We start from the raw sequence: 26,265 nt of genomic DNA on the forward strand, positions 1-26,265 counted from the left end.
ACGCGGGTGGCGCTGTGGGTAAAAGCCTCAGCGCCTAGGGCTTGCCGATCGAAAGGTTGGCGGTTCGAATCCCCATGGCGGGGTGTGCTCCCGTTGCTCGGTCCCAGCACTTGCCAACCTAGCAGTTCGAAAGCACTCCCGGGTGCAAGTAGATAAATAGGGACCGCTTACTAGCGGGAAGGTAAACGGCATTTCCGTGTGCAGCTCTGGCTCGCCAGATGCAGCTTTGTCACGCTGGCCACGTGACCCGGAAGTGTCTCCGGACAGCGCTGGCCCCCGGCCTCTTAAGTGAGATGGGCGCACAACCCCAGAGTCTGTCAAGACTGGCCCGTACGGGCAGGGGTACTTTTACCTTTTATTCCATAAGTATAGAGGAATCTGTCTGCGGACAAATGCTGGCTCTCTTGGCCAGTAAAGCGAGATGAGCACCGCAACCCGAGTCATCTGCAACTGGACTCAATGGTCAGGGGTCCCCCTTTACCTTTCTGGGAAATTCTCTCCTCCAACCCTGCACCTCCACCTGTGGTTTGTATAACTACGATGGGATTTTTGTTGGGGGGGGGGCAGCCAGTGGTGTCCAAACTTTTTTCAAAGAGGGCCAGTTTTGATGAAGTGAAGGGCCGTGACGGCCGACCAAATATATTAACCTTTTTCTAGGATTGAAGTTGTTGGGCTTTTTTTTTGTTTTTACCCCAAAGTGTTTTTTTTTAGGATTTTACCCCAGGAAATAAACTGTCACAGGGGCCGGATTAAACTGACTGCCTCCATAAACAGACTTTGGACATGCCTGGTGCAGACCAATTCTTTTGTTGCATAAATAGCTTAAACTGGCTGTGTTAAGTATCTGCTTTGTTATGTAAGCTTGGGAGCAAAGTGTTGCCACAGAAACTAACTGGCTGGAGATCTTTCGGGAAGGCCGAGAGGAGAGCACGGGTGTGTTTGGGAAACAACAGTAAGCCAGGCAGTTTTGCAACTGGGGCGGACACGAACACACACACCGCAGGACTTTTGTCTCGAGGCAGAATCCAAATTCCACACCCCACCTCCATCCCCTTCCTAAAATGCATTTTAAAAACCAGGACACAGGTTAGTGCAGGTTGCAAAATGCTGCAGCGTAATTGCTGACATCTCTGCTCAGAAATCTTCAGCGGTGGTCAAACCATGGTTAAAATGGTTGGATTTAGCTAAAGTGGCAAAGTTGTTTAATCACAAGAAAAATCGCTGTTAACTTTTATCAAAGATTGGAAACTCCTCATAGACTTTTTGCATGAAAAAGAACTTATGATATCTGGGGGGTTGGGGAAAGAAGAAAATATTGGTTTATACAGCAGAAAGGAATTGTTAGGTGTTATTTTGGAATGGATGTTTTGAATCATTTTCTCCATATAGCTAACGAGAGAACTGTAAGTTTCCTTCCCTCTTTTCCTTCGTTTCCTCCGCCCCACTCTGTTTTCATCCTTCTCCCCCCCCTTTTGATTTGTGTTTTTATTTAATTACTTTTTTTCTCTTTAAATAAAAAGATATTGGATATTCCATCTTGACGTTTCTTTATTTTCCTTCAAATCTGAAAAAAACATATTGGTGGGGATAAGAAATCTACACTGGTTGCAGATTTGCTACGGAGCCAAGTTCACGTTGATTTTTTCTTTTATTCTAAGTTCAAGTTGTTGTTGTTGTTTTTCTTTTATTCCAAGCAAACTGAGTTGCTTTGAACACTCAGGAATAGCAACCCAGGCATGTTTTTTTTAAAATAAGTAGGTTCGCGGGTGATGCATGAACAGTAGCGAAAGCAACACACAGAACAGAAATCTCATTTGGCTACCACTCGCGGTGCCTTTTATTGAAACCAAACATGTGGCGCTCCTGTCCCGGCGAACAGGGACCAGGCTACGCCGTTGCCCCTCCGACACACATGAAATGCTTTTAAGTTAAAAAAGAAAAGGCAGAACATTTGTAAAAAGGGAAGGGGAGAACGGGATGGAGAAATAAAATAAAATTCACACATTTCGGGAGATGCCTGTCAGGCGGGCATCAGGAATCGCAGTGGTAGGCGGGTCTCCCGTTGCTGGTCGCCATGTGCCCCTCGCCCGATGTGGGCAAGTGGGGCAGAGACCGAGAGAAGCCGCTATGGGGCCCTTGCCCAAGGCAGCTGCCCGCCGCCGTTGCGCCCGGCAGGCTCTGACACCGAGGGGGCTGCCCTGGGCCCGGGTGCAACCTGTCGGTGTGGCGGCAGCTCATGGAGAGATGGGCGGGCGTCGAGGAGGTGGGGTTGTTCTGGAGGAAGACGACGAGCCCGTAGGCAGTGCAGTTTGGCCCCAGCAGGGTCTGCCCGAAGACGGAACTGGCCCGGCCCACGTCCGCGTTCCCCAAGGGGGGCGTCGAAATGGGCGAGGTGTGAATCCACGTCAGGTTCATGGCGGGCCAGTCGCCGCCCAGGAAGCGGGGAGACTCCCCCAGTGGAGCGGCGGCTTTGTCGCCGGGGGAAACCAGGTCCCCGAGGTGAGTCTGGTGGAGTTCCTCCGTGGGGGGGCTTTGCGTGGGGCCTTCGCCGGACGGCAGCCGGGTTTCGGGGAGGTTCTCCTCCATGGATGACTGCTACACAAGAGGAAAAACAACATGGCGTCAGAGGTTGAGAGGCACAAGACTGAGAATCTAAGTAGAGCTTGTTGGATCAGGCCAAGATCAAGCCTTTTTATCAATTTTAGAGTACTAAAATCCAATATAAACCAATAATAATAATAATAATAATAATAATAATAATAATAATAATTTGGTATTTATATTCTGCCCATCTGGCTGTGTTTCCCCAGCCATTACTAAAATCCAATATAAACCACATTTTATAATTAATAATAATAATAATAATAATTTATTATTTATACCCCAGCCATCTGGCCATTTTTCCCTAGCCACTCTGGGCGGCTTCCAACAAAATATTAAAAATACAACAAAACATCACACATTAAAAACTTCCCGAAACAGGTCTGCCTTCAGTCTTTATCAATCTCAGATTGCAATTCAGATATATATCAATCATAAAGCCCAATTACACATTTTGTGCGGCCTTCCGCTTGCTAGATTTCAAGGCGAGATGATTTTATTTCACTCTGCTTCCGAAATTTTAATTAATCCAATTACACTCAGTCTTGATCGTAATCCCTTATCAACAGCTATGGAGTGTTTGACTTCCATTTGTATTAACACGTTTTATTTCAGCAAGAGGAGTTCTGTATCCCATATATTAATGTCTGTGATGTCAAGATCAGGCCTTTCAACCTTGACCTTCTCGCTTTTTCCATGCTGGGAGAATTTCCATGGGGTGGGGGTGGGGTGGGGAGAAGTATTTAGGAAGGCCAGGCCTGGAAGTAGACAGAGCAGGGCGACTGAGATGATCAAGGGCCTGGAAACCAAGCCTGATGAGGAACGGTTGAGGTAATTGGGTATGTTTAGTCTGGAGAAGGCAGAGAAGTGATCTTCAAACACGTGAAAGGTTGTTCCAGGGAAGATGGAGCAAGCCTGTTTCTGCTGCTCCAGCGCCTAAGACCTCAACCAATGGATTCAAGATAGTGTTAAAAATCAAGATATGGAAAATATGGAAACAATGGAGATAGGAAGGATCTAGGATTTGGATTTCAAGGTCCAGGCTATGGGAAGTCACGAAAAATTAATAATTATAATTTGGATGACAATTTGGCCTTTTTAAAATTTTAATTGGAATATGATTTGATATGTTAATTGGATGCTTTTTATTGGAAAATTTAATACAGTAAAAACGATTTAACGAAAAACAAGATAGCGGTTGATTATTTTTCCTCAACCCAGCTCAAAAGAAATACAGGAAAGAGGAAGTATGCTGTATCTCACCTCGGCTGTATCGCACGGATCCTGCGTTGCTGCCACACCGCAGTCATTCCTCAAGGCGATGTGAGGGAACCAGAGTTTCAGCATCCTCTCGACCTGTAGCAGAGTGCCCAGGTAACGCTCCCTGGAAAGGAAAAAAAGGAGGACGGGTTCGTTAACACCTGGGGGCCAGGCAGCCAGAAGCCCCGAAGAGCCGCTGTCATGTCACACAGTTGGCAACAATGGGCTAAATCAGGATTTCCCAAACTTGGGTCTCTAGCTGTTTCTGGACTACAATTCCCATCATCCTTGACCTGCTAGCTAGGGATGATGGGAACTGTAGTCCAAAAACAGCTGGAGACCCAAGTTTGGGAAATTCTTGAGAAAGATGGCTCAAGAGTCTGACTCAGCGTCAGGCGAATCCCACACTTCCTCACGGAATCGGTCCACTCTTTCATACCATGAGGACTAGAATCTTGCTATTTATTTTTAGGGGAATTGCACAGCACGGAGGAAGGGGACAGAGGAGTGTTTTCCTCCTTTTCTCGTAAGACTAGAACTCTTGGCGATTCAACGAATTCAATGATTGGAAAAAGAAAAGAACTTCTCCACAAAGAGCGTAAACTGTGGAAACCCCTTCCGTTTTAAATCAGGTTAAATCAGCCTTTAAATGCCGAACCGGAGGGGATTCCTTCCTCTCCCTTTGCTGCAAGGTTCTTACCCCATTTCTGGTTTCTGGAGAACGCCAATGATGCGCTGGATGCGGTCCATGGCTACGCTCTGCTGGAAACTGCTTAGCCCTGGAAAAATCAAAGATAGAGAGAAAGAGAGATTAGTCCACCTTTCCTGGGCATTCAAAGTCCTCTCGTGATCAATAAAGGTTCACAGAGGCAGACAAAGGAAGCATCATGTTAAAGCAAGCAGCCAGAGGGCTCACCCACTGTGTCCCCCATCAAAAAGTGTCCCCTTACAGACCCCGAAATTTACCATCTGGGGAATGGGAGCAGGCAGTGCGTGAGTTGGAACATATCCCAGCCCCTGCCACGCAGGAATTCTTATTATTACTATTACTGTTTATTTTGCATATTATTAATTCTGCATATTGCAGCCCACAACAGAAACGAGAACACAAAATATACAACGGAAGAAGAACCAGCCAATACTGCCCCCCCTCCAACAAATTCATTTAAAAGGCCGGCGAATACTGTTCTGCCCAAAGTCTGGTTATAAAAAGGTAAAGGGGCCCCTGACCGTTAGGTCCAGTCGTGGCCAACTCTGGGGTTGCGGCGCTCATCTCGCTTTATTGGCCGAGGGAGCCGGCGTACAGCTTCCGGGTCATGTGGCCAGAATGACTAAGCCGCTTCTGGCGAACCAGAGCAGTGCACGGAAACGCCGTTTACCTTCCCGCCAGAGTGGTACCTATTTATCTACTTGCACTTTGACGTGCTTTCAAACTGCTAGGTTGGCAGGAGCAGGGACCGAGCAACGGGAGCTCACCCCGTCACAGGGATTCGAACAGCCGACCTTCTGATCGGCAAGTCCTAGGCTCTGTGGTTTAACCCACAGTGCCACCCGTGTCCCTATTATTACTATTAGTGTTTATTAATTTTGCATATGATTAATTTTGCATGTTGCAGCCCGCAACAGAAACGAGAACACAAAATATGCAACAGAAAAGGAACAAACTAATACTGCCCTCCTCCCACAAATTCATTTAAAAGGCCGGAGAATATTGTTCAGCCCAAAGTCTGGTTATAGAGGAACGTTTTCGCCAGGCAACTAAAGATATGCCATGAAGGCACCTGCAATGTGGAAATGTTGCATCTGCTCAGCTGGCAACGCCCGCTGAGAGGCCACTGGGAGCTAGCTGCCTTAGACAGAGTCAGATCCTTGGGCCTACCTAGCTGAGTGTTGCTGGCACCGGCCGGCAGTAACTCCACAGGGTTCCAAGGCAGGGGGTCTATCCGTAGCCCCATCTGGAAATGCTAAGGTTTGAACCCGGGTCTTTGCGCTCGCAAAGTAGGGTCTCTCCTGCTGCGCTCCCCACAAAATAACAGCATGGTTCTAGTCCTCATGAAGGCAGGGCTGATTGAATTGGGAACAGAGGACGCTGCCTCCTGCCGAGTCGGACTCTCGGTCTGTCGGGCTCGGTGTGATGCTCTCCCCCTGACCTACAGCTCTTTCCTTAAACATAAAGCAAGTTTCTAGCCCTCATGGTGCAGATTTAAGATAGGAAGCTGTATTAGACAGACGCTTTGCTCAACTACCTTAATATTGCCTGCACGGACTGGCAGCAGCTCTCCCAAGGCTGCAGACTAGGGAGATTCCCAGCCAGGGGTGCAAATTTAGACTAGCTAGTACACACACTTCCATCAGGCAACTGTAGCTGCGTCCTCAGAGCTCAAGGGCGGATTTCCAAGCTAGGCGAAAATGCTACAGGACCAGGGAGAAAGCCCAGGGCCGGGAGGGGGCCATGGCCTTGGGGAGCGTCCCGAGGGCCAGAAACAGAAGCTCTGAGGGCCGCACACCTGGATTGGCCTCCGCAACGGAAACCGGGTTGCAAAACATTTTCGGTGTAACTTCCTCCCGGGGAATGACAATGGCTAAATCCTCACTTTTTTTCTTTGCACCCCACCCCTCAAAAAAAGACCTTTCCTCTTATCCTCCTCCGACGCTCTACGCTTTTCCTATTCTTCCCTTGCAGAGAAACAGCGAAAGCGTTCGCGAACCCTGCTCACCTCTCTTGCAATTCCACTGGCAATACTGTGACGCCCCAAAAAGCCCCGGAGGGCTGCTGCCAGTCTGTGTAGACAGCACTGAACTAGATGGTGCGGCAGCCTGACCCTTGGTGAGACAGATCCCTGTGCCCTTTGGATCTTTTAAGGCAGCAAACTGAAGAACGGAACTGAGAATCTTCCAGGACGGCCTTGTAAAAGGATTCCCTTTCATCCCCCAAACGGGATCTTAGAACTCTACAGGTTTTCTGTGGATGGCTCCAAGTCCAGCCAACAGGAAGGAAGAGCTTACAGCACATGTCACTAAACTGATGCTACCTTTTTAATTATTTTATAGGATTTACAGAAGCAACGCACTGCATGGGGTGGACTAGAGGAACTTCTGGGGGTCCCAACTCTAGAATTTTATGACTGGGGGGGGAACCCCTCAAAGTGGTTTACAATTTTTTAAAAAGGGTTAACAACAATCTAAGGCAGCGGTTCTCAACCTGTGGGTCCCCAGATGTTGTTGGACTACAACTCCCATCATCCCTGAGCTCTGGCCTTGCTAGCTAGGGGTGATGGGAGTTGTAGTTCAACAAACATCTGGGGACCCACAGGTTGAGAAAGGCTGGATTCTAAGGCTTTCAAAAACGAAATTAGACTAAAAACAGATTAAAAGGAGTCTCGACGTTTTGCATGTCAGGATCTAGGCTCGTCTAAACAAAAACGTTTCCAGCAGGCACTGAAAAGAGTGCAGTGAAAGCGCCAGCCTGATATTCAAGTGGCAGGGAGTTCCCAAGTGGAGGCGCTTCATTGTACATCTCGCATTTGAAGCCTTGCCCCGCACCTGGCTGGCGACCACACAAACACAAAGAGATGCTCAAATCTGAACCAACAGAAAAGGGGGGCAGGGAAGGAGAAAACTGAATTTCCCCAACAATTCAAAACATCCAGCTGCCAGGCTCCCTTACCTCGGTCGAAGCGGCCCATCTTCAGGCGGTTGAGAAGCTCCACCAACGGATGAATGAAGCCCTGGAGTTCCAAGCACTGTGGAAAACAGGGGGATAAAAGGAGAGAAGAGTCAGCAGGCTGAACCACGCAGGAACCTGTAATTCAGGAACCAACCTGAATTGCATTGCAGGGGGTTGGAATAGATGACCCCTGGGGGTCCCTCCACACTGTGCAAATCCACGATTCTAAGAAATGCAGAGTAATGGGTCCTCTATAATGTGACCATATTGAGCAAAATGAGAATGGTTTCTCCTTTTTTTACATAACATATACGGCATTAACTAATTTTTAAAGTTGATTTTGAAACTGATTTTACTACTAAGCACGTTCATTCTCATTAATTTTTTTTATAACTAAGCACCTCCTCTTAGTTACGGAGACAGGAAAATTGCACATAGGACGCTCAACCCCCATAAGCATGACAAATCCTGCTCACAATGCCCTCTCTTGCTGTTATGATATCGCTCGGCATCACCAAGGGCTGGGCAATACAGTAGTACCTTGGAAGTTGAGAGGAATCAGTTCTGGAACTCCATCCGACTTTCAAAATGTTCGGAAACCAAAGTGCGGCTTCTGATTGGCTGCAGGATGCTCCTGCAGCCAATCAGAAGCTGCGTCGGACATTTGGCTTCCAAACGAACGTTCAAAAACCGGAACATTCACTTCTGGATTTTGATCATTCGGGAGCCAAGGCGTTTGAGATCCAAGAAACGAATCTATCTGTCTTCCAACATTGTGATATACAGTGGTATCTCGGGTTAAGTACTTAATTTGTTCCGGAGGTCCGTACTTAACCTGAAACTGTTCTTCACCTGAAGCACCACTTTAGCTAATGGGGCCTCCTGCTGCTGCCACGCCGCCGGAGCACGATTTCTGTTATCCTGAAGCAAAGTTCTTAACCTGAAGCACTATTTCTGGGTTAGCGGAGTCTGTAACCTGAAGCGTATGTAACCTGAGGTACCACTGTATCACCAGCTAAATAAGGCATGGGCTGACTCCACGCTCCTTCCAACATTGTGATTTTGGCAAAGCACACAAACGTGATAATTTGCGATACATCGGAAGGCCGGAAATTATGAAACCGGCATCACAATGTGAACTTCAGACCGATTTTTGGAGGATGTATCGATGTATCGCCTAGCCCTAGCATCACCTAAGCGCTCCCCGCCCATCCTGGGGACTAGAAGCTTGCGTTTTGATTTTGTGAATCGGCTGAACCCGCCATCTTTGGCCACTGACCTTCTGTGCGAAGATATGGTCCCTCTCAGTCCAGCAAGGAGAGCGTACGTCCTCACGGTCCGCAACATGGTTCCTCTGCCTCTTTACTCCACGGAGAGGCGGCTGCGCTGCGTATGGGTGGGGTTGGGCGCCCCCATTCTGGCACCTGCTGCCCTCTGCCCGTCTCCGGCCCGCGGGCTTCCTCGCCAGGCCTCCGCCCGTATCCGACAAGCGGCTATAGTACGCCTCGTCGAGGGCCGCCGGGTGACGGCAGCAGGGTCCCGTAGGCCGCAGCCTGGCCGCAGCCAGCAAACCGAGCGGCTTCCTCGTCCGGCGATTGCGCTCCCGGCAAGGCAGGCTTGGACTAGTCCGCCCCAGCGGTTCCCGGGAGAAGAGGAAAGGCTGCCGGCCTGGGTAGGCACCCCTACGGTGCTTCAGGGCCCCCGACTCCTTCTCCGTGTCGCTCCCGCCGTCCGAGAAGACGTCAAAGTCGGCGCTGCGGTCATCGTCGTCCTCGCTCGTGGTGCTTTCGACGGAGTACAGAGACTCGCCGGAAGAGATGCTCTTTGAGGAAGAATCCATGGCTGCCATTGAGATATATCTGCGGCAAAGGAAAAACACGGGAAAAGTTAACCGATGCAGCTTGTGGACAGGCAGTCAAGCAAACATTTAGCATTGTTACTAACAACAATAACCGATCTTTTCACATGGCACTTTGGGAACTCGCTGCCTGTTGACATCAGGCATATGGCTCTTTTCGGAGCCTGCTAAACCCCCTTTTTTTGTTTAGACGAGCTTCCGTACAGGCCGGTAGAATGCTAAGGCATGTTCCAGGCTGTTTTTAGTTTATTTATTCCCGGTTTTGTTTATTTTGCCTATTTATTAAATGTGTAAACCGCCCTTCCTCTGAATAGCTCAGGGTGGCTCACAGCACAAAAACACAAAATATGCATCACAAGAACAGAACAAGCCCATTATAACTACTCCCACAAACACCATTTAAAAGGATGTAGAATATTAATCAGCAAAGAGTTGCTTTACGGACAGTTATCTCCCCTTGGTGAACCACTCTGAGGTGTTTTTGGATGATCAAACAGAGTAAATCTTGTGAAACAAATAAAATAAGTGTTTGTTTATATCCCGCCTTTCCCCCCAGATTGGGACTCAAGACGGCTTGCACAAATTAAAAGAACACAGATAAAATATAAAAAAGCTAAAAACCTACAAAAGACAACTGCTAAAAAGTAACTACGCTCTAGTAGAATTAAAACAAGATAAAAAAATTAAAATACACTTGGATTCTGCGCCCAAGTTTTAAGTAATTCCTCAAAAGACAGGCCCCTCCAACCTAAATTAGTAATTACATTAGTAATTACTAATTACATTAGTAATTACTGATTACATTAGTAATTTAGTCAGCACAGGCCAGCCAACTTTATAAAATGTAAATAACCACATAAAATAAATGGGGAAGCACTTTTTTTAGTGGCTAAGCAGCCATTCTGCAAGCTGGATCAGGCCACTGGCCCATCTAGTCCAACATCCTGGTCTCAAGGTAGCCAAATACCCACAAAAGCTGGGAAACGAGATAAACTGCCCCTGGACCTGGAGGTTCCATAAGAACACCGGAAGAGCTGAATCAGCCCAGTGACTCAACTAGTCCAACTTCCTGTTCTCACAGTGGCCAACCAGATGCCCCAAGGGGAAACCAAGCAAAGGAGTAATGCAGCGTCCATCAACCGCTGACTCCAGCTGTGTTGACAGAGCACGGCCACCCTGGCTGGCAGCCATCGGTAGCCTTCTCTTCCTGCATTTAATCTGTCCAATCCTCTCTTAAAACCATCCGAGTTGGTGCGCATCGCTGCTTCCAGTAGCAGCGAGTTCCGCAGTTTAACTCTGTGCGAAGAAGTCCTTTCTCCTATCCTCTCCAATTCTCCCAACGTTCAGCGTTCTGGCATTGGGAAACTCGACCCACTGCGCCCCTACCTCAAAGGGGTGTCGCTGCATCCTCACTTAGGGGAAGATCTCATGCACAGCCACCCAGGCAGAGCCCACAGAGTATGGGAGAGAGGGTGCCACGCACCTCTCCGTCCACAACCCGGTGACGCCATGACTTCTGCACACAAGATGCCCTGCTAATTGCCCACGGTGTCCTCCCCAGGACTGACCATAACAACCAGTTTGAAAAGCGGAGGAAGAGATTTGCACCCGCGCCCTGTCCTCCGGAGGTTTGGATCCACGGCGCGCTTCCTGAACAACAGCCAGCCTCGTGGCAGGCCACGCATCCCGTCAAAGTAGGTCAAGGATCGGTGCCAAGTCGGCCCCGCCAAGGATTCAAAGAACAGAGGGCAGCCTCCCGCACCTGCTACTCCTGTTTAGAGTAGACCCACTGTGGTTAACCAATGTGGGTAGCTCAGCTGCCACTAGATTCCAATGGGGGGGGGGAGATGCAACTCAGGAGCTTAGGCTCCAATTAAGCCCTACTCGAGAGTAGACCCACCTAAATGGACAAATTAAAGTTAGGGGTATTTGATTTCACTGCGCTTACTCCGGCGTAGATACAACCCGGGGCATTCCCAGGAGGTCTCCCTCCTTCCCAATGCCCCTCAGATATTTTGGGTTGTGTAAATTTAAAGCCATTGATATGAACTAAGTTTCCAGTCCTCAGGATCCTGAGCAAAGGGCTAGCTTTAAATAGGAGCAAAGGAAGCTCACTGGGTCCACGCAGCTCAGCAGACACTGACTGGCAGCAGCGCTCCAGGGTTCCAGGGAGGGAGTCACCCAGCCAGCACTTCCGGGAGACGCCTCCAGGACTCGAACCCAGAACCGATGATGCACGGTGTAGAGAAAGTGGGCAGAGAAACGGGTTTCTCCCTTCTCCTCTCTCGGAACACCAGAACTTGAACTCGGGACAGATAAAAAGCCCTTCTTCACTCAGTTAAACTATGGAACTCCCTCCCACAAGGGCCAGCAATTTAGGAGGAGGGGAGGGCTTCCTGCGGCTCCTAGTCACAGCACAGGTGGATGCTTCTAAAAGCAGTTTATGGAAACCGCAGGAGGGGAGAGAGCTGCTCTTGGGTTCAAATCCTGCGTGAGATAAGCCACTGCTATTGATTTCTCCGCCACGGGAAATGCTGCGGCGGAAATAAAGCCATTGGTCCGAGGGAACTCTGCGCACTTATTGCAGGCGTACGGGATGGGCTAGTGACTCTGATCGCATCAGCCGGGCGCCTGGGCTTTTCTCTACGCAAGCAGACCATGCGCCCCCACCTCCTGCCTCCGATGATGCGCAGCCAACAGACAAATGCAGCCAGACTATCAAAGGGGCAGAGATTTTCTGCCGCACACATTTCCCCCCACAGATAATTACATCAGCGAGAAAGCCTTTGTTTTGGTTTGTTTTTGCCTTGCTTTTCCCTGGGTACCAGAGAGCTGCAAATCCCATTGGCCATTTGCTTCCCGGGTTCCCCATTCATGCCTACAGCCCTCCCAGTAAATCAGATCCATTCATCAGCAAATCAGAAGTTGGCTTAACCCTCTGTTGCCCAAGAAGATCAGAGAAGCTCTTCTTTGTGCAGAGCATAAACTGTGGAACTCGCTGCCACATGAGGCAGCGATGGCCACTAACCCAGGCGGCTTTAGAAGAGAACTGGACAAATTCATGGAGGAGGAGAAGGCTAGGGGCCACAAAATCTGATTTTACGCACACCAAAAAAGAAAGAACAGGGTGCCCTAACTCTTGCGCTCTGGAAATCTGTCTGGCTACCCTACAATATCTGGGAATATGAGGCAAGACAGGCTCCAGGAATGCTGCAAGAGAGCCCAGACCTCTGTCAGGGATGCTGGAAGTTGCAAAATTCCAGCACCGAGTTGGGAAAATGATAGGTACTGGCTGACCCCCCAAACCACCTTCAATTTCTTACCTATTTCTGGTGGTTGGCATGCTCATGGTAAAAAAATAAGGATAAAAATCAGGTATCAGTCAAATTCCAGAAAACGAGCACAGAATATGGAGTAAATCCTATAGGTGGGATTCACTTATCAGTAAATAAATAAGCGCACACCTTTTCTTTTTGCTGCAAAGCTGCACACTTACTTCAGAGAAAGCCCCACTGAAGCCAGTGAGGTTTACTCCTGGGTAAAAACATGATTGAAGTCTGCGCTGCAGGCAAGCAGGAGATTTTGAGTGTTGCTGGTAGGAGCGCAAAAAGTTTCCAAAGAAGGCAACGGGGGCTTACTCCCGAGTAAGCGTGTACGAGAAGGAGCCCTTTCTGCTGCTACTACAACAGCTTGGAGGGAAAAAGCTTAGCATCCTGTTTTCCCAAAACTCCAATTGTTTCCAAAAAGCCCACAAGTGGGTCATGGAAAAGGAGTAGCTAGACTTCAGTGCTAAACTGCTCCTGAACAGAGAGGCTCTACTTAGCTGTTCTGGTTAATAACCGCTCATCAAATTATTAGACACTAACTTGTCTAACCCTCTCACTGCTGTTGCCACATCTTGTGGCAGTGAAGGTTAATATTATTACTTAATAATAGTAAATCAGCAACACGACACCAACTGTAGAATTCATCGAACGCAAGATGCCATCCTTGTGAATGTCTCTAACAACTTCCTTGAGCTCTCTCTATTCTTGGAACGGCCCGGATTATGCCAGGCAAGCGTGATAGTGTGTGAGAAATACACAGAACCCAAACTTTCTCCCGGTTTGCAAACATGTTATCTAGTCTGGTCGCCTGGTCCTAAGCGCCACATTAAGCAGCTACCGATGAACTTGCAGGCTGCTATAGCTATAAAGCCAATATTTAATATATATATACACACCCACAAAGAAATCTTAAAAGGTGTTTTCACAAAGCCAAATAAAAACAAGAGGCTGTAGCCATTCACAGGGATCAGGTCCCATCTGGACTTATTTCCGAACACGCAAGCAAAGAATTTCAGCAAACAGGTCACGATCCACCAATACTTTTAGCATCAGTGAAAGTTATCAATGCATCTTTAAAAAACAACAACAACCTGCGACACTAAAGCATTAAATGACTGGCAAATTTTTAAGGTATACCAGAACATGCTCATATATTTATTATTATTTTAAATAAGTCTGCAGACATCAACCCAACACAGCCTGCAAATCCTTTTCCAGGCAGGACTTAAGATTTTATGACTAGTGTTCGCAAGTTTATAGCATACAATAAAATGCTTTATTTGCATAAGGCGTAGTAAAAAGAACAGACACTAGTCTATCTGCACTTTATAGGGAGGGCGCCCCAAAGCGCTGCAAACGAAGTCAAATCGCATTCCTTTCTTTGAGCACAACTGCAAATATTTCAAAACAATTACGTATCTACGCTGCAAAAATTAAACAAGTCACAAATAAGTGAATATCTGCATAGGATCCAAGCTGGCTAGCCCTCCATTCCGACTTTACTCCCAGGTAGGTATGCAATCCTAGACCCCCGGCCAACCTGGGAATCAAACCCCCACAAAACTCAAACCGACTTTCTTCTGACATAAATGATTGTGACGTCAGTTCAGATGTCAATTCCAATCCTAATGACCTAAAAGGGGGCGCTTTGGGTGGGACGACGGTACATAAATTTCTCCCGATCCTTCCCCATGCCACTAATCCGACCCCTTTCGCTTCCTTCTCCGGCCCCGATTGCATCCGCCGCCCCCGATCTCCCCAATGCAGAGGTCGGAAAGACCTCCAGACTACGGACGAGTTCCCGAAAATAAAAGGAACCGAGAGATAATCCGGATTCCTCCTCCTCCTCCTACGCTACGGCTTCCCATATCCCCCATTGCTGCGCCGAAAGCTCTGAAATCAGAAAGTGCACTCTGCACGCGCTCAGAGGCAGCTCGCCTTAGCCGCGAATGTTCCGCAGATGGAGAAAACTTGCTGCAATTCTAAAAGCATCATCTATAATATACACATACGGATTTACACTCGTATTATAGAATAGCATATAATAAATAAATAGTATATATATATTAGTATATACAGTATATATAAAAGCAGGATTCCGGCTCTGAGCCCCTCAGCCTTCCCATATCCCCCAATGCTGCACCGAAAGCTCTGAAATCAGAAAGTGCACTCTGCGTACGCCCAGAGGCAGCTCGCCATGGCCGCGAATGATGATCCGCAGATGCAGAAAACCTGCTTCGATTCTAAAAGCATCTATAATATATACATACGTATTTACACTCGTATTATAGAATAGCATATAATAAATAAGTAGTATATATTAGTATACACAGTATATATAAAAGCAGGATTGGGGCTCTGAGCCCCCCCCAGCCGGCAGATCCGGGCCGGGGCTCCGAGGCGGAGGCTCCCTCCGCAGCGATCTACTCACCAGCTCCTCTCGGCGGCTCTGAGCTCCTGGCTTCCCGGCTCAGCCTCTCCACCAAGGCGGGCGCAGGAGCCCAGGCGCGCCGGGCTCAGGGCAGGCGCCACGCGGCCACGTGCGGCGCCGCACGTGCTGCCCGGGCCCCGCCCCGCCCGCCTTTCATCCGCCCCCCGTGGAACGCCCAGCGGATACATTCTAGCGCGGCCCTCCCCCGCCTCCGCGTTCCGAGCGCCCTCATTGGCCCTCCGCGCTCAGGCGCCGCCCAATCCCCCTGCCGCCCCGCGCTCCGATTGGCCAAGCCGGGAGGAGCGAGGGCGCAGGCTGCTACATGTGGCTTGCACGGGAGAGAGAGAGCGAGAGCGGAGGGCTGGCGGTGGGGTGGCCCGCCCCGTGTCTGGGGCCGGCGGCTTCCGCACGTGGCAGCGGCGTGCCAGCCGGAGTCAGGGAGGCGAGGCAAAAGCAGGCGGGGCGGGGAGGAGGAGGAGGAGCCGGGGAAGATCTCTGAGGTGGAGATCCTGACGTGATAAGAAACATATGGGGACGACGACGTGGGTAGATGGATGGTCAGTGGGGCAGAGACCCAAATGTCATAAGGAACGGGGGGGGGGGGTCGAGTGTGCAGGAGCCGGGGTTGCTGAAGAGCCGTTGCCACTCGCTGGATTTACGTATATAAGCTAAACAAGCTATAGCTTAGGGCCCCGCTCTCTTGGGGGCCCCAAAAAAATTAAAAGGGAAAAAAAACCCTGGATGTACATTTCTAAAATATAAGGTTAAAAACGAAATAAAACCTACATACAGTCATACCTCGGATTACAGCTGCTTCAGGTTGCATATTTTCGGGTTGCGGACTGCCGAAACCTGAAAGTACTGGAACGGGTTACTTTAGGGTTTTGGCGGCCATGCATGCGCAGAAGTTCTAAATCGTACTTTGTGCATGCGCAAATCTCACCCGCGCGTGCGCAGATGCAGGTTGTGAACGCTTCAGGTTGCAAACGTGCATCCCGCACGGATCACGTTCGCAACCCGAACATCCAATGTAATTGTTTTGCTATTAATACACTTCTTAATTGTTTTTCACTATTAATATACTTTTACTTAGTTGTATTTCAGTTCAACCATTACTTTGAAAAAATACAGTGGTACCTCGGGTTAAGTACTTAATTCGTTTCAGAGTTCCGTTCTTAACCTGAAACTGTTCTTAACCTGAAGCACCACTTTAGCTAATGGGGCCTCCTGCTGCCGCCGCGCCGCCGGAGCACGATTTCTGTTCTCATCCTGAAGCAAAGTTCTTAACCCGAGGTACTATTTCTGGGTTAGCGGAGTCTGTAACCTGAAGCATATGTAACCTGAAGTGTATGTAACCCGAGGTACCACTGTACATATTTTGTTATGTGCAAATGGCTTTAGATACCCATTAGGTCCATAAATCACCATATAGCATATATTCAACACAAGAGAACAGCGACAATTTGTTGTTGACAAAGGGCAGCTGGACATATAAAGGGCCCCATTACCTTCAGGAGCTGAGGGCCTCATCAAACCTAAATCTGGACCTGGGTGTGAGTGAAGGGATGATCAGTGGGGCAGAGACCCAAATGCCGTAAGGACTGGTCAGTAGGGAGAGCATGTGGGTGTGGTAAGAATCTGTGGGGCAGCCATGCCTGGCTAGCTCAGTTGGTTGGACTATGAGTAGGCCAAGAGAGAACAGGTTTTTCATTAGGGAAGGGTGGACATGGGGCAGGAATGATAACATAAGAACCCCACTAGGTCAGATTGTGGGGCCCAGCATTCTGCAATGGTGAGCTGGATGTTCCCAGGAAGCCTGGAGTGCAAATGGGTCAGGAATCAGAGGTAGCCCCCCTCTCTTGTTCATCCCCCACAGCAGCTAATTTTCAGGGGTAGACCGGCCCTGTATATGGAGGTTCCACCCCTCACCGTCAGGTGGAGAGATTTCGCCTGTGTGAATTTGCTTAATCCCCTTTCAACTAAAAGAGGGGCAGGGAGGCAGCGCTACATCATGTGGCCAGGGCCGGATTTAGGTTTGATGAGGCCCTAAGCTACTGAAAGGGACGCGGGTGGCGCTGTGGGTTAAACCACAGAGCCTAGGGCTTGCCGATCAGAAGGTTGGCGGTTCGAATCCCCGCAACGGGGTGAGCTCCTGTTGCTCGGTCCCTGCTCCTGCCAACCTAGCAGTTCAAAAGCACGTCAAAAGTGCAAGTAGATAAATAGGTAGCGCTCTGGCGGGAAGGTAAACGTTTCCGTGCGCTGCTCTGGTTTGCCAGAAGCGGCTTAGTCATGCTGGACACATGACCCGGAAGCTGTACGCCGGCTCCCTTGGCCAATAAAGTGAGATGAGCGCCGCAACCCCAGAGTCGGCCACAACTGGACCTAATGGTCAGGGGTCCCTTTACCCTTTACCTTTAAGCTATTGAAGGTAATGAGGCCCTTTATATGTCCAGCTGTCCTTTGTCAACAACAAATTGTCCCTGTTTTTGTGTCTTGGATATAGGCTACATGGTAATTCATGGACCCATTACTTACATCATAGGAGCCTACACAACACAAAACAAAACAAAACACTGTTGCTGTATGTAGGTTTTATTTTATTTGTTTTTTATCTTATATTTTCGAAATGTACATCCAGTTTTTCCCTTTAATTTTTTTGGGGGCCCCCAAAAGAGTGGGGCCCTAAGCTATAGCTTCTTTAGCTTATACGGAAATCCAGTACTGCTTGTGGCAACGAAACTCCCTGAAAAAAATAATAATCATGCAGTAGGTGAAGAAAAAACAAACACCCTCCTTGTCTTTTGTCGGCCCTGAACGTAAGGACCACCCCGCTTCCGGAACCTTTAATTATCACTGTCCTTGTTTTGAAAAATCCCTTCGTCAGAAATGAAATTGCCGGCTGCGTCAGGGAAGGTATGCACCAGAATTATTTCTAGTCTGCTTATTAAAATGTTCTTGCATTGCCAAGCAAGGAACACAGCTTTGAATAAATAAGAAAAATGGGTGGCAGTTTTAAGCAAGAGGCGGTGGCGTTGCTTTATGAGACAGGCTAGGACTGGATCGCTTCTGCAAAACAGGAACTTTTCGCAAACTACTTCCCTGCTTCAATGGCTGCAGAAGGGAATGAGCTAAATTAGGAGCTGCCAGACCACTGAGGTCCATCTCACCCAGGGGTAGGCAAACTCCGGCCCTCCAGATGTTTGGAACTGCAATTCCCATCATCCCTGACCACTGGTCCTGTTAGCTAGGGGTGATGGAAATTGTAGTCCTAAACATCTGGAGGGCCGGAGTTTGCCTATGCCTGATCTAGCTCATTACTGTGACTGACAAGGGCTCTCCCGGGTTTCAGAAATGGGGGGCATTCCCAGCCCTTAAAATGCTACCGGAAAATGAGACCTACGTGCATATTCACCAGTGATTTATTTGTGGTGCCGGCAATATTTTTTATTAAAAAAATGGAACCCCCATGAGCAGGGGCAGTCTATCTCCATTTTTTGCTCATCATTTTTTTAATCATTGCTGATGTGGCCTTCGATGAAGCGCCTCCGGATTTCCCTTTGAAAGCCATTGCCACATCCTGTGGGTGTTCCACAGGTGAACCTCGCATTGCGTAGAAAACCAGATCTTGCGTAAAGAACTTCTCCTGCCGATGGAAAACCAAAGGGCGGCTCTGTGGCCTCATGACCCACTTCTGGGACTTCCTGGAAACATTGCCGGCTGCCGTGGGGTTCTGCCCCAGATGGCCCAGATAACTTTGATGCAGGAGAGCTCCCACTCTGTTGTTCCTGCAATTCCTCCTCCCCCCCCCCCCACTTTCCACAGAGCCAAACCTGTTTCTCCCCTGCCTCGCTGCCCCATAGCCAAGCTCTGATTCTACCTCTCAGCTCCTCCCCGCTGATCCAAGCAGGTCAGGATGTCCCAACAGTCTTGACATAGTAACGCTCTTCCAGCAAAAGCGAGTCACTTTGGTGTTACGCCTAAGTATGGAACAAAAGGAGCTGAGTCAGAGCTCCGGGTCCATTTAGTTCAGCATTGCCAACACTGACTGGCAGCAACTCTCCAGGGTTCCCGGAAAAGGCTTGAACCCCGGGACCTTTTCTGCAGGAAAAGCAGGCTCTCTGAGCCTTCCCTGTGAAATGAAGTAAGGTTCTAGTCCTCATGAATAAAGTCAGAGCAATTGGCCCATCAAGCTTAGTATTGTCTACACTGACTGGCAGCAACTCTCCAGGGTTCCCGGAAAAGGCTTGAACCCCGGGATCTTTTCTGCAGGAAAAGCAGGCTCTCTGAGCTTTCCCTGTGAAATGAAGTAAGGTTCTAGTCCTCTAGTTACGCCTAAGTATGGAGCAAAAGGAGCTGAATCAGACCTCCGGGCCCATTGAGCTCAGCATTGCCAACACTGACTGGCAGCAACTCCCCAGGGTTTCCGGAAAAGGCTTGAACCCCGGGACCTTTTCTGCAGGAAAAGCAGGTTCTCTGAGCCTTCCCTGTGAAATGAAGTAAGATTCTAGTCCTCATGAATAAAGTCAGAGCAATTGGCCCATCCAGCTTAGTATTGTCTACACTGACTGGCAGCAGCTGTCCGGGGTTTCAGGCAGGGTAGAACAGACCGAGTTCAGAGATGTCGGCTGCTGTAACCACTCTGCTACACTCCTGTTTCCAAAAACCTATTGCAGGCTTCCTCAACCTCGGCCCTCCAGATGTTTTGAGACTACAATTCCCATCATCCCTGGCTGCTGGTCCTGCTAGCTAGGGATCATGGGAGTTGTAGGCCAAAAACAGCTGGAGGGCTGAGTTTGAGGAGCCTGACCTATTGTGTGCTGGAAGGGAGACTGTCCTTAGCAGGCCAGTGGAGATTCTGCATGGATCTATTTGAGCTTCAGATATTTCACAGTAGCTCAGGTGTTATCTCTTAGTACTGTATTTTTTGCTTTCACTGCGCAGTGATCCCTCTTGCTGTTCTGGCTTCTGAGATTCAGAATATCCCCCCCCCCTTCCTTCCTCCTCCAAAAACTAGGTGCGCCTTGTGGTCTGGCGTGTCTTATAGAGCGAAAAATACGGCACTTCCTCTCAAGAGCCCTGCAAGGTAGGACAGAATGATGCCCCTGCAGCAGAGAGAGAACTGGAGGGGCTTGTTTAATATCATCGTGACTCAATAGCCCCTCTGCACGCCACACTGCAAGCTCCGCAAATATTTATTACCATTATTAAAGCTGCAACATTTTTATTTTCAAAAAAATAAAAACTCCCACTGTGCCCATTCAGAAGGAAGCCTCACTGAAGTCACTGGGACTGAACTCCCAGTTAAGTGCGTATGCCAGGGTGGTGAATTAATTGGTGTGCCAATTAATCAGGCAGCTCTGTTTGTGTGTGTGTGTGTGTGGGGATAAATACTAATAGATAATATATTAATTTTTCCTTCTCTGACACACAGGGGGGAGTTCAATGTCTGTTGCACCGCATCTCAAAATGAATTATGCTTCCTCCTTTGGAAATATATAGATTACTCATATTCAAACGTGCCCAACAGGTTAATTAACTAAAATGCCATTAACCACTTGGCAGTTCTCATTTTTATGCATCTGTTTTATGTGCAGAGGGAGGAATTGGAGGGGGGGTGGAGAACCTTATTGGTGTTCCAATTCTGTTTTTTGAAAGCAATCTTCTAGACCTCATTGTGGATAAAAACAGAGAGAAGTGTGGGCAGCTTCTGGTGAGGGCTCCTGCTAGCACGGTCGTCTACCTAATAATTTCAACGGAAGCTGGTGTGCAGGAGAGTGGATTGTACCCCATTAAGCTTGTACCCCGAAATGAACCCTCTTGCCCTCTAGACCAGGGGTCAGCAAACATTTTCAGCAGGGGGCCGGTCCACTGTCCCTCAGACCTTGTGGGGGGCCAGACTATATTTTGGGGAAAAAATAATGAACAAATTCCTATGCCCCACAAATAACCCAGAGATGCATTTATAATAAAAGGACACATTCTACTCATGTAAAAACATGCTGATTCCCAGACCATCCGTGGGCCGGATTTAGAAGGTGATTGGGCTGGATCCGGCCCCCAGGCCTTAGGTTGCCTACCCCTGCTCTAGACCATCATTCCTCCTAACAGTGAACTCAACTGGTGAGTGCTGATTCAGAAAGGGGTACTAAGCAGGGGCCTTGGAGAAACATGGGGGTGATACTTGTGGGTCGTGGTAAGAAATATACGCAGCAACATTTTGCTGCAGCGCTGCCAATATTTATTGATTCAGCGCACTTGCAAACCCACCACAGGAGTTTCGCTGTGATGGAAGAATCACCTTATTTGGAGTGCCGGCATCTTGTGGTTGGTTGGTTTTTTTTTTGCAGGCATCTCGTTCTCTTTCCGGTTGCCGCCCTTTGCGCATGAGCGCATGCTCCGTCACCCCAGCCCGAATGAAAGCGACAGGGAGACCCCTCCCCTGCGCAGCAAGCCCATTCTCAAAAGGAGGGAGCGTAATTGTGAATGACTCTCTGCCAATCGCAGCGGCGGCTTCGTGATTCATTAAGTTCCAACCGCTGGCTCGTCTGAGAAAGTCGTAAGGGCAAGCGGCACATCGCTGAGCATGGCGTAGCGTGACTCTGCCAGCAGAAACCGGCCATTGATTTTTAAAATGTCTGACTCGCCTTTGCTGCCGTAAGTTGTCATCACCATCAGGGTCGCTGAAGCAAATCTGAAGAAGAAGTTGTCCCCCTCTATTTCATCCTACGAACTACTCCCTCCCTCATCTCTCCATGGTCTATGTTTATTTATTCCATTGCATTTGAATCCAATCTTTTTCTCCAAAGAACTCAACCTGGTGTACCACTTTCTCATTTAATGAGATGTCTTTTTTGGCCACAGTGACACACACGCCTTAGTTACTTCCATTTGGGTGACTGACGCGGGTGGCACTGTGGGTTAAACCACTGAGCCTAGGGCTTGCCGATCAGAAGGTCGGCGGTTTGAATCCCCGCGACGGGGTGAGTTCCCGTTCCTCGGTCCCTGCTCCTGCCAACCTAGCAGTTCAAAAGCACATCAAAGTGCAAGTAGATAAATAGGTACCGCTCTGGCGGGAAGGTAAACGGCGTTTCCGTGCGCTGCTCTGGTTCGCCAGAAGCGGCTTAGTCCTGCTGGCCACATGACCCGGAAGCTGTACGCCGGCTCCCTCGGCCAATAAAGCGAGATGAGCGCCACAACCCCAGAGTCGGCCACGACTGGACCTAACGGTCAGGGGTCCCTTTACCTTTATCTTTATTCTTCATTTATTTGAAAGCTGCCATGAGTTCCTGTGGGGGGGGGGGGTGTGACATGAATAAACCAACAACATTCTGTTGCAGCAACACTCGCTGAGTCCAAGGGGGCAGGGGAGAGCTTTGATTTCCCGCCCCATGCAAGGTGGCACACCAAGATGTGGCTTTGCCGAGCCCTCAAGAGGCTCGCAATGCGCCACACCGCAAATTCCGCCGATTAGCCGTTTCAATAGCACTTCTCCATCCAAACTCCGGAATTTGTTACATAACAGGCAGGTCGTAAAGTTTAATGGCCCTTTCTGTTTTAAGAGAGAGGGGGGAGATATTCCCGCCCTGAGCGCAGGGAACACTGCGTTCCTGTTCGACATCAGCCTCTCCCAAGCCAGCTGCCTGGAACAGAGCGGTGAGTCAGCAGCAACATCGCGCCATTGAGGGAGATAATTCCCCCCCCTTCCAAAAACAAAAAACTGCTGCTAAGTTTGGCAGCTGCGTCGACAGGCTCTGGCTGTTGGCCACCAGAGCAACAGCAACAAACCCGGACAGTTTGCTGACCCCATCCTTGGAGACTGGTGACTGGAGCAATGTAAGATGAGTCAGGCTGGATCCGGCTCGCCTAGTGCAGTATCCTGTTCTCAAAGTGGCTCATCGGATGCTTCAGTGAGGAGCCCACAAGCAGGGCAAGAGTGCAATAACACACACTCAACCAATTGTATGTGTTATTGTGAAACGCACTGACGAGGGAGGAAGGACATGGCCATAGCCTGATTACTACTACAGTGGTGCCTCGGGTTACAGACGCTTCAGGTTACAGACTCCGCTAACCCAGAAATAGTACCTCGGGTTAAGAACTTTGCTTCAGGATGAGAGCAGAAATCACGCTCCGGTGGCGTGAAGGCAGCGGGAGGCCCCATTAGCTAAAGTGGTGCTTCAGGTTAAGAACAGTTTCAGGTTAAGTAAGGACCTCCGGAACGAATTAAGTACTTAACCCGAGGTACCACTGTATAAGAGAACAAGTTCCCTAGCACAATGGTCACTGCTTTTCCAGGTTGATACGGTACTTATTTAGCCAATGATGCCGCTGTTTCTGGGGCAGCACAGTCGTTTATAGCAGCCCTTGCACCTGATGCTCACTGAATGATAGGGTGGCCACCTATGCATCGGGAAAAGGGCCAGAGATCTTATGTCCTTAGTGAGGTTTCCACAGGAGAACCTCCCAGTAGATATGTTCCCTATGGGAATCACCACTGGATCTTCCCCTGTCTTGGCTTTAATGGTGGTACCCCAAACCCACAGCCTCACCATGACTTGTGGTGGGGCCTCGTCTGCCCCGGATGCCTGGGTTTCCCCGCCTTGCTACGGACTGAAGACCACCAGGCAGGTTGGATGGATTCCGGAGGGAGGCAAGGAGTGATTGTCTCGCTCGGGTGGCTGTGCCAAGCACAAGTCTTCTAGGACAGGGTGTGTATCTCTGTGTGTTTGTGTGTGTGTGTGTGTGGTTGGAGACAGGGCAGGGAAGGAATCACAGCGTGAAGGAAGGGCACGGCGGCAGCAAATACCTCCGGAACAAATGACACCTGGCTTGAGAGCAGTACATGTGAAAAGGATCTAGGAATCTTGGTTGACCACAAACTTGACATGAGCCAACAGTGTGACGCAGCAGCTAAAAAAGCCAATGCAATTCTGGGCTGCATCAATAGGAGTATAGCATCTAGATCAAGGGAGGTAATAGTGCCACTGTATTCTGCTCTGGTCAGACCTCACCTGGAGTACTGTGTCCAGTTCTGGGCACCACAGTTCAAGAAGGACACTGACAAACTGGAACGTGTCCAGAGGAGGGCAACCAAAATGGTCAAATGCCTGGAAACGATGCCTTATGAGGAACGTCTAAGGGAGCTGGGCATGTTTAGCCTGGAGAAGAGGAGGTTAAGGGGTGATATGATAGCCATGTTCAAATATATAAAAGGATGTCACATAGAGGAGGGAGAAAGGTTGTTTTCTGCTGCTCCAGAGAAGCGGACACGGAGCAATGGATCCAAACTACAAGAAAGAAGATTCCACCTAAACATTAGGAAGAACTTCCTGACAGTAAGAGCTGTTCGACAGTGGAATTTGCTGCCAAGGAGTGTGGTGGAGTCTCCTTCTTTGGAGGTCTTTAAGCAGAGGCTTGACAACCACATGTCAGGAGTGCTCTGATGGTGTTTCCTGCTTGGCAGGGGGTTGGACTCGATGGCCCTTGTGGTCTCTTCCAACTCTATGATTCTATGATTCTATGAAATTAAGTATGTAGCAGAGGTACCACTGTACAGTCATACCTCGGGTTGAAGTAGCTTCAAGTTAAGTATTTTCGGGTTGCGCTCCGCGGCGACCCGGAAGTAACAGAGCGCGTTACCTCTGGGTTTTGCCGCTCGCGCATGCGCAGACGCTCAAAATGGCATCACGTGCATGCGTGGAAGTGGCGAAATACGACCCGCAGTCGCGTCTTATGTTTACTTCAGGATGCGAACAGGGCTCTGGAACGGATCCCGTTCGTATCCACAGGTACCACTGGTTGTAAGTTGCTCATAACTTGCTTCCGTAAAGCAGTGTGCTCCACACGCAAGTCTGGTAGACCTTCATCTACAGCAGGCAGAAAAATCTTTTAAGCGGCCCACCAGGACTTTCAGCAATTTTAAGATGGTCGGGGGGGGGGGGGAGTTTGGGGACCAGGGATCTGGGCTGCACCCTTTACCCCAAGGGAGAGATAGAGATATTTTGGTGGCTGAATTAGCTGGCATTCCAAGCACGTTCTTTTAGTTTTTAATTTATTTATTTATACTTTTCAAGTTTATACATTTCACTAATGTTGCAATCATTTTGACATTTCAAAACTTGACTTCCTTCCCCCCTCTTTCTGCGGTTCCTTAAATTTATTCTTAATATCTTCTGCATATCCAAATTAACTCAATTTGCTCATTTATTCATCTTCTTTAAATATATACTCTTACGAAACTGCAGGTTATTACAATAATCCTGCCAATGTCGTTATCTGTTTACAATTTATCCGTAAATATTCAATAAACCATTTCCATTCTTTTATATATATTTTAAAAAATCGTTATGTTGATTTCTTATTCTTCCGGTAAGTTTCGCGTTTCTACATATTCCGTAAGTTTCTGTATCCGTTTTTTCCTTTGCTGAGACTACCAAGCAGTTTCAACTGGAGAAGCTTTGAGCAAAGATCTCAGATGCCACCAGAAGAAAAGTTGTGAATTTTTTTACCCTTGCCATTGCGGTGGTGTGGGGAAGGCAGGATGGCAAGTCCATTTTCCTGCTGCATGCGAGGAAGAAATTCAACAGGTGCAGTTCAGGTTGCACTTGATGCCATAGGGAGAAAGTTGCTTACGGAGAATGTTCAGAAGCAGTATTTCAAGGTGTTCCAAGCGATGACAGCCCACACCCTGGCAGCGGGAACAGGTTCTGGATGAGCCCTGTCTTCTGCCAACAGCCGCACACAGGTTGAACTATTTACATAACAAAATGAGGTGGGAAGATGGCAAAGCCCTGGGTGGTATTAGCAAAGCGCACCATTTCAGGCTGCAAGGGCGGGTCATGCTTTTGAACACCCCTTTGTATTAAAAACAAGCAACGCCACACTACACAGGAGTTGCACTGAGTCAGACCTTCGGTCCATCCATCTAAGTATTGCTGACACTGGCTGGCAGCAGGTCTCCTGGTGTTCCAGGAGCTGGGACCTTTTGCACGCAACGTAACTAAGGTACAGTCTCGCCCGGTCCTCGTAGAAGTGAGGAAAGAGGGTGCCATTTAAAATAGAAACCTAGCTCTTCGTGGTTCTGAATGAAGGGTCAATTCAAAGAGTCAGGCTGCTGAGTCCA

General features: G+C 48.8%; 2 protein-coding genes across 3 annotated transcripts in view; one reads left to right on the forward strand and one right to left on the reverse strand.

Moving 5' to 3' along the window:
* Positions 1–26,265, forward strand: part of LOC310666130 (intelectin-like protein) — an 814,635-nt gene that overhangs the window by 93,199 nt on the left and 695,171 nt on the right. The window lies entirely within an intron of this gene.
* Positions 1,811–15,235, reverse strand: CIART (circadian associated repressor of transcription). Of its 2 annotated transcripts, none has more exons than XM_083416659.1 (6): positions 15,144–15,235; positions 8,808–9,387; positions 7,529–7,604; positions 4,562–4,640; positions 3,865–3,985; positions 1,811–2,595 (listed from the first exon to the last, which is right to left on the reverse strand). In XM_083416659.1, the coding sequence occupies exons 2-6, from the start codon at positions 9,375–9,377 to the stop codon at positions 2,032–2,034; spliced, it is 1,410 nt and encodes a 469-aa protein (XP_083272785.1). In that variant the 5' UTR covers positions 9,378–9,387; positions 15,144–15,235; the 3' UTR covers positions 1,811–2,031. The 2 variants fall into 2 exon arrangements, with proteins under 2 accessions (XP_083272785.1, XP_083272784.1); XM_083416658.1 differs by lacking the exon at positions 15,144–15,235 and adding an exon at positions 12,710–12,730.

Source organism: Podarcis tiliguerta, assembly GCF_965153285.1.
Source record: "Podarcis tiliguerta genome assembly, chromosome: 16".
Classification (NCBI taxonomy): Eukaryota; Metazoa; Chordata; class Lepidosauria; order Squamata; family Lacertidae; genus Podarcis; species Podarcis tiliguerta.

Bases quoted from the DNA above. Each gene is read 5' to 3' on its own strand.
- CIART (XM_083416658.1), bottom strand. From the start codon at position 12,729: ATGCCAACCACCAGAAATAG. The intron at 7,605-8,807 runs GTCAGTGGCCAA...TGTTTTCCACAG, and splicing joins ACCATATCTTCGCACAGAAG to TGCTTGGAACTCCAGGGCTT. The intron at 4,641-7,528 runs GTAAGGGAGCCT...TGATTTTTCCAG, and splicing joins GATGGGCCGCTTCGACCGAG to GGCTAAGCAGTTTCCAGCAG.